The 10,174-nt window shown below is 35.2% G+C and overlaps 1 protein-coding gene across 1 annotated transcript; it reads left to right on the top strand.

Annotated features, from left to right (window-relative positions):
- The first annotated feature begins 7,461 nt into the window (after positions 1-7,461).
- LOC107946289 (nudix hydrolase 18, mitochondrial) lies at positions 7,462-9,691 on the top strand. The gene is made up of 5 exons (XM_016880547.2): positions 7,462-7,851; positions 8,004-8,109; positions 8,232-8,315; positions 8,444-8,572; positions 8,863-9,691. Exons 1-5 carry the CDS (start codon positions 7,778-7,780, stop codon positions 8,986-8,988), a joined length of 519 nt encoding a protein of 172 aa, XP_016736036.1. The 5' UTR covers positions 7,462-7,777; the 3' UTR covers positions 8,989-9,691.
- The last annotated feature ends 483 nt before the right edge of the window (positions 9,692-10,174 follow it).

Here is a 10,174-nt window from a genome sequence, read left to right as displayed (position 1 = left end):
CTATCCTGATTAATGTGTTCATTTAGAGTTTTGCTCTCAACAAATTTTCATCTTATCCATTGTGATAATATTTTCCATCTTATTCATCTCGTATCTCAGCAAAATTTGCTATCTTGATTGATTTGTTTGTTTAGAGCTTTGCTCTCAACAAAATTTTATTTTGCCCATTTTGATAATCTTTTTCAAGCATTTTTCATTGAAATAACGATTAATGGACTGACAATACACACGCAGAAGGAGTTCTGCATATTACTCTGAAAGTTTCTAAATAATACGAGGACCTGAAACAGGACTATTGTTTAGAACTAACCAAACCTAAGGGTTGGAAACATTTGAGAAATGATAGTCTAAATAGCGTCTATTTCTTTGGGTTTTCTGTCAAACTGGCTGAACAAGAAGGCATCAGTGATAGAACCTTGATGAACAATGATGAATGACAACCTAAGCATTAAAAATGGATCATTCTCATGACATTCTACAAATATAATACATACACATCTAGTTAGGAGCATTTGATTCATTCTGATCATGTCATCCTAAACACTAGGCATAAATAGGTCCATGAAATGGATTTTGCAGGTCATGTTCCCCAGAGAACAGATCAAAGAAACAAATCCTATACCCCTGAAGTTACAGTGGGATGGATTGAAGTCATTAAAGCAGATCTTGTCTTCATGTATTGGCGTGAAGTAGATCAAAGATAACAGGTCCGGTCTTCCTATATTGGTAGGAAGTGGATTGACGATGCAGATCTTATCTTCCCATACTGGTGGCGAAGTAGATCGAAGAAAGCAGATCTTATATTCATGTATTGGCGTGAAGTAGATCGAAGATTGCAGATCTTGCCTTCCTGTATTTGGCAGAGAAGCAGATCGAAGATGGCAGATTTTACCTCCCTGACTACAGTGGAGTACATTGAAGCCGATAATTCTATCTCCCTGTATTTGGCAGTGGAATAGATTGAAGATTGCAGATCTTGCCTTCCTGTATTTGGCAGAGAAGCAGATCGAAGATGGCAGATTTTACCTCCCTGACTACAGTGGAGTACATTGAAGCTGATAACTCTATCTCCCTATATTTGGCAGTGGAATAGATTGAAGATTACAGATCTTATCTCCCTAAGCAGTAGTGGAGTAGATCAAAGATGGCAGATTTTACCTCCCTGACTACAGTGGAGTACATTGAAGCCGATAATTCTATCTCCCTGTATTTGACAGTGGAATAGATTGAAGATTGCAGATCTTGCCTTCCTGTATTTGGCAGCGAAGCAGATCAAAAGATGGCAGATTTTACCTCCCTGACCACAGTGGAGTACACTGAAGCCGATAACTCTATCTCCCTGTATTTGGCAGTGGAATAGATTGAAGATTGCAGATCTTGCCTTCCTGTATTTGGCAGCGAAGCAGATCAAAAGATGGCAGATTTTACCTCCCTGACCACAGTGGAGTACACTGAAGCCGATAACTCTATCTCCCTGTATTTGGCAGTGGAATAGATTGAAGATTGCAGATCTTGCCATCCTGTATTTGGCAGCGAAGCAGATCAAAGATGACAGATTTTACCTCCCTGACTACAGTGGAGTACACTGAAGCCGATAACTTTATCTCCCTGTATTTGGCAGTGGAATGGATTGAAGATTGCAGATCTTGCCTTCCTGTATTTGGCAGCGAAGCAGATCAAAGATGGCAGATTTTACCTCCCTGACCACAGTGGAGTACATTGAAGCCGATAACTCTATCTCCCTGTATTTGGCAGTGGAATAGATTGAAGATTGCAGATCTTGCTTTCCTGTATTTGGCAGCAAAGCAGGTTGAAGACGGCGGATTTTACCTCCCTGATTACAGTGGAGTACATTGAAGCTGATAGTTCTATCTCTCGGGGCAAGAAGTAGATCGAAGATAGCTGATCCTATCTTCCTATATTGGTAGGAAATAGATCGAAAATGCAGATCTTGTCTTCCCATATTGGTGGCGAAGTAGATCGAAGAAAGCAGATCTTGTCTTCATGTATTGGCGTGAAGTAGATCGAAGATAGCTGATCCTATCTTCCTATATTGGTAGGAAATGGATCGAAGATGCAGATCTTGTCTTCCAATATTGGTGGCGAAGTAGATCGCAGAAAGCAGATATTGTCTTCATGTATTGGCGTGAAGTAGATCGAAGGTAGCAGATCCTATCTTCCTATATTGGTAGGAAGTGGATCGAAGATGCAGACCTTGTCTTCCCATATTGGTGGCGAAGTAGATCGCAGAAAGCAGATCTTGTCTTCATGTATTGGCGTGAAGTAGATCGAAGATAGCAGGTCCTATCTTCCTATATTGATAGGAAGTGGATCGACGATGCAGATCTTGTCTTCCCATACTGGTGGTGAAGTAGATCGAAGAAAGCAGATCTTGTCCCTGTATTTGACAGTGGAATAGATTGAGGATTGCAGATCTTGCCTTCCTGTATTTGGCAGCGAAGCAGATCGACGATGGCGGATTTTACCTCCCTGACTACAGTAGAGTACATTGAAGCCGATAACTCTATCTCCCTGCATTCAATAGTGGAATAGAGTGAAGATGACAGATCTTATTCCCCTAAGCAGTAGTGGAGCAGACTAAAAACACAAATCTCATCCCCATGAAGTTGTAACAAAGTAGATTGAAGCTACAAGGCGTATCTGAAGTTGCCGTGAAGTGGATCAAAGCAAGAAGACGCAGTGGACTGAAATGAGGTTACTTGAAGAAGATAAGCACCATAAAATCAAGACTCGGTGAGACCGGGCAAAATTGGCCTTCTTAGTCTTTGCTCTGTTCTCGTTACACGACAACAAGCAAAGAGGGGCAGCTGTACAGGCCAATTTTGGCCCACCCCCAAAACCCAACTAACCTACCCTAACTAAACAAACCCAACGGGCCAACAAAAATAAACCCTAGCCTAAATGAAAAAAATGACAGAAACCCTAGCAGCCCTATGCCCATGTGCGCCGCTCAGCCTCGTCTGCCCCCCAGCATCGCATGCGCGCCCTCGCCCCCACGATGCCCATACCGTCTGACACTGCCACCACCAACACCGGCCATGCCCTGCAAGAACAACAGACAAGCAAAGCAGAAGCAAGAATAGTAAAATAATAACAAAGTGTGTAACAAAACAGGCTATAAAAAGCCGAATGAAACACTGTATTCTAGGGGGGTTTTTTCTTTTTTTTTGGCATTTTAATACAAAAAGCAGAGAAAAATACACAAAAAAAGGAAACAAGGAACGAAAACATAAATCGGAAGGTGATTTTGTTTTTCTCTATTATCTTCTTAAATCCATTTTTTCCTTTTTCTTCCTCATTTCTAGCATATATATACACATAAAATCGAAAAAAAAAAACAAAAAAAATAAATTTTTTACCTTTTCCGGCCACCGCGTGCGGTGGCCGGTGTCGGCGCCGGCGAGCCTCCGGTGGCCGTCCTGTGACCGGCCCCCCTGGCCGGATTCCCCTTCCCCCTCCCTTCTCTCTCCCTTCTCTCTTCCCTCTCTCTTTTTTTTTCTTTCCCTCTCCCCAAATGATTTCTTTTTGGTTAGTTTAGGCCTTATATAGCCCTCCAAAACGACGTCGTTTTGGGGGCTACACTTAAGCCCCAAAACGACGTCGTTTTGGCCATGCCCGACCCATCCGACCCGACCCGCTAGAGGATCCGCGTGTTTTCATTTGAATGGGATATTTATGCGCGCAGTCCTTCCGCTTTTCTGATGCTTCACAATTAAGTTTTTTATGGTTTTCAATTTGGCCCTATAATTTCTCGCGCTTTTCAATTTAGTCCCCGCCAATGTGCTGCGTTTTAATGGAAAGGAATAATTGTTGTTTCGGTCCCCCAACGTTTCACGCGCGTACAATTAAGTCCCTTTTCTTTGTTTTCATTTCAAATTGGCCCCACAACTTTGTTTTTAATTCAATTTTAGTCCTTTTTTGTTGATTTTTATATCTTTATTAAATATCCTTGTTATTTTTATATTACCATTATTATTATTATTATGTATTAGTATATAGTTTTATTATGTACGTGTATACCTATATATATTCTCATATTTAATATTTTTATTTCACTTTATTTTAATATTTTATTAATGTTATGTTTGTTTCTTTTATATTCCAATGTTATCATTATTATTATTCTTATTATTTTTATTAGTTTATGCTTTGTTATATATTTATATATTTATAATACGTATATATACTTGATATATTTGTATATACCTCGGTAATATTATTACTAGTTTTCAATATACGCATATATTACCTAAATATTTTAGTATTATGTAAATATTTTAACATTATATTATATATGTATTTATATATTACGTATGTACATATACCTTTTAATATTATATTTTGTATTACGTAAATATTATTTTAAATACTGTATTGTATATATATATATCCTTAGTACCACGTTACATATATATTGTGTATATACTTGTTTTCTTACCCTTATTATATTCATTGTTAATACATTTATTTTTTTTATACATGTATACGTACCCTTTTTATAATATTATTTTTTACATATATGTATATATTTATCTATGTTTTCATATTCTATAATTTATATGCATTTCTTATTTTATGGCTTAAAATTATACATGCATATACTTTTTTACATAATTGTATTTATTGTCATCATTGTTATTTGGCGTTTGTTTATTTATTCATGTACACTTGTGCTTTTTCTAAAAGGTTAGTTCTATTTATTTATTTGTATGCTTTGTTTATGTAATCGCCTCGTCATTTCATTTTGCCTATTGTATTGTTGTTACTCACTTTACTTTGCTCACCTCGTCGTATTCGTTGTTGTTTTGTCAAGCATTGACACTAAACATCAAAAGGAAAATTTTTCTAAATGAGGCAATATTTCGCGTTTGGAAAATCGAGAAACGTGCCCTAACGTGCTGGGTTTCGATTCCTCGTTCGACTAAATAGCCAAATATCCTCTTAAAGCTTCAAAGTATGGTTTCATTAAACTATAAGGTGATCTTGGTTTCGATGGTTTAGAGTATCGTGTCCTAACGTGCTGGATGTGATATTCCTTCGGAACAAGAGAATCTTATATTTCAATTCACGTTATCAGAGTTTCTTTTAAGGATCGCATTTTTAAAACTCTTCAAATTTTCAATTTTCGACACTAAGACACTGATTAATCAACTAGGTACCAATTTTGGGCGTATCGAGGGTGCTAATCCTTCCTCGTGCGTAACCGACTCCCGAACCCATTTTTCTGAATTTCGTAGACAAAAATCGTTGTTTTAATAAAATCTAAATCGTTTATTAAAAACAACCGTTTTACGAGGTGACCCGATCACACCTCATCAAAAAAGATTGGTGGCGACTCCCATTTTTCGCTTTATTTTCAAAATCCAAGTCGACCCCGTTTCCATCCAATAAAATGGTGTCAACAAGGGGAATCGATGGAAGAGGGGAGATGGGAATGGGAAATGGGAGGAGGGCACGGTGGAATGGGAAATGGGAATGGGTATTGCATGGGAATGGGAAATGGGAGAAGGATACGGTGGAAGAGGGGAGATGGGATTTCATTGTATTTAAAATTTTAAAAATAAAAAATATATGTAATGGATTTTAAAAATAAAAAATACATGTGGTGTATTTTAAAAATAAAAAAATATATGTAGTGTATTTTCAAAATAAAAAATATATGTAGTGTATTCTAGAAATAAAAAATATATGTAGTGTATTTTATTAAATGAATTTATAAATTCACATATTTTAATAATTTAAAAAAGTAAAATAATTTAAATAACTTCTATTATATATCAATTCTAATCTGATGTCTTTAATAGTCATTTCTTATTCTCACCTCACAGCTATAGCTGCGTTTGAATCCAAACACACACTCCACCATTGTTTCTAATCTCACCGCTACAGTATCCAATCTCACCGATACAGTAACTAATCTCACCGCCACCGCTATTTTTAACCTTACCGAAGATAAACACACCGCCCATCCAAACTAACCCTAAAGTGATGGCAAGCACTAGCAGTCGTGAAATCAACAATTTCCAACATTGTTTGGACGTTTAAAGAAGGTAGTTGGGGCTGAATTTAATAAATAAAAAGATTCCTCCTTTGTCTTTCTAAATTAGACCCCTATATTTGCGACCCATTCCTCTAAAAACTTTGTAATAATTACTCCTTTTTCATATTTTATTGAATTTCGGTTTAAATATATTTTAAATTTTAATTTGCTGTGTTTTATATTCCCTCAAAAATGTAATAAAATGTTTTCTTTTTATTAATTTAAAATATTTAAACAGAAATGACTTTATAAAACGTTACTTTGTAACTACTGTTTGGAAAAAGTTGAAAAAGGATGTGTTTTGTTTTATCTTTAATTTGTTTACACGTTCCAATCTCAAGAATTATGACATATTGTTACAGTTTGTTTTTTGGTAATACACATATTGCTACATTTTATAATAAAAAGAAACGAATTTCGTGGCCTGCCACTCCTGAAGCTGAGTTGATTGGAAGATAAAAATATTATGAAAGTTTTTGTATTAAGGATTAGATTATATTTTGTTTTTTTATATATATTTTAAAATGGATAAATTAGTCTTTGTACATTGGATCTAAAATCAAACTGATCATTTTGTTAAAAATTTCATTCATTTTTACAGTTAAAAACTGACCCATGTATGTCGACATGAAATTTACATGTCACACCTCGTATAACTATTTAGTTATCTTATTCGTCATATCAATTTTCAATTTAAAAAAATTGATGAAATTTTTAACAGAATGGACCAATTTGGATAGGATGTCCCTAACAAGCTTTAAGATATATTAACCCGTGAAGTCTTAATTTTTTAGAAAAAAGATGGTCGGTTTACCATTGAAAAGAGCCATTTTGAGTTTTTTTACAAGGCGGGTAACTTGTTAGGGTTACCATCTATTAGTGCAAATTTGAGGTGTTCATGATTTAATTATGAATGCTATTTAAAGATGTAAACTTAAATTTTAATTAAGTAATTATTAAAAGATAAAATCATATATTTTATTTTATGATTGTGAAAATATAAAAAAGTTTACTTATAAAAAAATAAAAATAATTTAGGATTTTTTAAATAAGATTTTGATCTGGTGAGTATGCATAAACATTTGTTTTAGAAGGAATAAAATTAGGAGAATTTATTTTTAAATAGAGATAGAACTAATAATTCCAAATTAGAGTCTAAAGAATAATATATAAGAAAAGAGTGTAGATTGACACAGCTGCATGATGCTTGTTAAGAAATAATTAGACAAATTTAAAAGAAACCCACTCATCAGCCCGTGCCTCGAAAAGCAAAGGTTCATTGAGTAAATAGCGACTCTCGCTCACGTGACCGAGTTTCTTAGAAGTCAACGGTTTTTAATTAGATTCCATTTTCAACATTAATTAATAATATAGATAAAAATTTTTCATTGATGTTTTTTTCTATAAATATCAGTTTTGTTGTTCCAATATCTTCCACTCATCTCTCAGCTGCCAACGCCTTTCATTTGTTGGTTGCTTTTTAACTGAATCTATTTGGCTTTATCTAACCAATCATTATTCCAACTCTAAAATCAGGTTTTTTGCCTTTTTACTCCAAAGGAGCTACTTCCCTTTGTTGGATAATCGCTATATATTTAAGATTCTTGTTCATCTTCTTTGCGGCTAACCTTGTTTGCTCCTCAAATCTTTTGTTTCCAAATATATTTGGGTTTTCAACCCTTCTCTGTTCAATTATTTCTTCCATTTTGTTTGACGATGGTTTGCTTGGTTTCTCGTACGGGAAGGCACTTGCAGCGATACGATGACCTCGGCCGCCGCCAAGTTGTCGGGTGAGTCCTCTTTTCCTTTTTTTGGGATTTTGGACTATTTGGCAAGGAAGATTTCACTGGAAAGCAAATTTATTTGTTATCAGGACTGTTTCCTTGGATAAATCCATACTTGCCATGAATCAATTCTCATTATTTTCTTCCATAATTTTCAGATGCATTCCGTACAGATACAAACGTAATAGTGATGGAACTCTGAGCACTGACTTGGAGGTTCTTGTCATCTCCTCACAAAAATGTCAAAAAATGATGTTCCCTAAGGTATGCTCAATATCTTTAATAAAAAAAAAAAAGCATTTGTTTCACTAAGGTATACCCATATTTTATAAGGAAAATGAAAAAGGGGAATAAACCATGTATAATCTCGTGTCTTTAATTATCAGGGCGGTTGGGAACTTGATGAATCTAAAGAACAAGCTGCTTTAAGAGAGTCAATTGAAGAAGCTGGAGTTATAGGCAAAGTTGAGGTTGGTTTTATTTTATTTAACTGTTAAATCCTGTTGTGAAATCGCTTATATTAATTTAAAAAAAGAAAAAAATCCCAAAGTGTAATCTTGAACTAATTATTTGTATTTATTTGTACTTGAAAACTCAGTGCGAATTGGGCAAATGGGACTTTATGAGCAAACGCTATGGCACGTTTTATGAAGGTTACATGTTCCCTTTGCTTGTGAAGGAGGAACTTGCCCTCTGGCCTGAGCAAAATGTGCGCCAACGGACATGGGTAAGCTAATTTTTATCTGTACTACTCGGGTTTGGGTGAGAAGGGTTGATATGGGTATGATTTAAAATTTTCCAAGTATTTTTATGTATTTGGATCAACATATATCTCTGCACTCTTATCCAAATATGTATGGGATATTAGATTCGAGTACTTGGACAAAAAACGAAGAGTCTAGCCTACATAGAGCACTCCTCTTCCCTGAATCAACACTTTTAATTACTTATAATTCGTAATCTACGTGCCTGATTGTTGGGTCTAATTTTGCCATTGTTGTCTTAAATTTTGTTTAGATGAGTGTGAAGGAAGCCAGGGATGTGTGCCAGCATTGGTGGATGAAGGAAGCCTTAGACATACTGGTTGAACGGCTAACCTCCTTGCAGCAACACAAGGAACAAAATATCTCAACTTGTTTGTAAATAGGACATTGTCAGGCACTTAGTTGGCGTCAGGTATCGAACATAGGTATTTTGTTGAAGTGCTGCATATATTTGCAGTGTCAAATTTTTGTACTTGTGTTCGAATACATAGAGGTTGAATATGAATATTTTAAGAGGAGGAGTTGTTTCTGTGGGGGTTGGATCTTGGTCAGATATGTTGGGAAATAAATTGTAAATTGATGGTTGCAAGTGCTGCTACTTTCGACTTCTTAGCGAGCCAATCGTATGAAAAGATGTTAAGGCTTGCTCTGTTATTACTCAGATAATAGTTCAATCCTTCTGGGAGTCTTCTTTCCTAAGCTTCTCCTTCCTTCCACTCCCGCCCATCTTTCTCATCTTTCCCATTCCTTCCACCTCCCTTTCTCGACATTTCCCAAGGCTTAGCTTTCTCTTCAACCATGGTGCGAGATTCCTTTTTCGAAATAATACAACTTTTCCAGTCGGTGATGGCTTGGTTTTCTCGAGTCTGTTGTGGCTCGTGTTTGTTTAGGCTTGGTCTGACGGGTTTTTCCGATCTATGAGGCTCCGTTGGTTCCACTGGGTGGAACAAGACTACTTGTGTTTGCGACATTCGTGTTTTGATTGACAGTTTTTTTTTTTTTGGGGGGGGTAACAATTGACATTTCTCCATTTGTATGATAAGTTCGAAAGTGGCACATTTATTGTTATGGTTTTCCTTTTCTATGATGTGTATTGGTTTGGGCTTATGTTCCATTGTATTAAGGCTTTTACACATCAATGAAAGCTTAGTGAGCATTCACCAAAAAAGATAATGTTTCAATTGTGGGAGTCTTTTCAGATGTGCATGTTTAATTTTTAAAAGCTAAAAGAAGCTTACACACTTATCCCTGAATTTGAATTTGAGTATAATATTTGAATAATCATTATAATTCACAAATTTTAAAATTTTTAATTATGTAGTAATAATATCGTAACTTTTTTTGTCATTTAGATGGAATAAATTGTAATTATAAAATTATCAATAATAGAAAAAAAAATTCTCTATACAACTTGAAACCAATTTGTTTTATATGATATGTTAGTACCATAAAATATTTGCCAAAAACCTAAATGTTCCATTAGTAAAACAAAAAATTATACACCCTATGACTAAAAAGCAATTAACTAGAAACCGTTAGTTTTTCACAGTTAAAGATGTTGAAGT

Source organism: Gossypium hirsutum, chromosome D12 (genome assembly GCF_007990345.1).
Source record: "Gossypium hirsutum isolate 1008001.06 chromosome D12, Gossypium_hirsutum_v2.1, whole genome shotgun sequence".
Taxonomy (NCBI): domain Eukaryota; kingdom Viridiplantae; phylum Streptophyta; class Magnoliopsida; order Malvales; family Malvaceae; genus Gossypium; species Gossypium hirsutum.
Note: the sequence above shows the minus strand (reverse complement) of the source record. Positions and strands in the feature narration are given on the sequence as shown.

Bases quoted from the DNA above. Each gene is read 5' to 3' on its own strand.
- LOC107946289 (XM_016880547.2), top strand. From the start codon at position 7,778: ATGGTTTGCTTGGTTTCTCGTACGGGAAGGCACTTGCAGCGATACGAT. The intron at 8,110-8,231 runs GTATGCTCAATA...TTTAATTATCAG, and splicing joins AAAAAATGATGTTCCCTAAG to GGCGGTTGGGAACTTGATGA. The intron at 8,573-8,862 runs GTAAGCTAATTT...AATTTTGTTTAG, and splicing joins ATGTGCGCCAACGGACATGG to ATGAGTGTGAAGGAAGCCAG.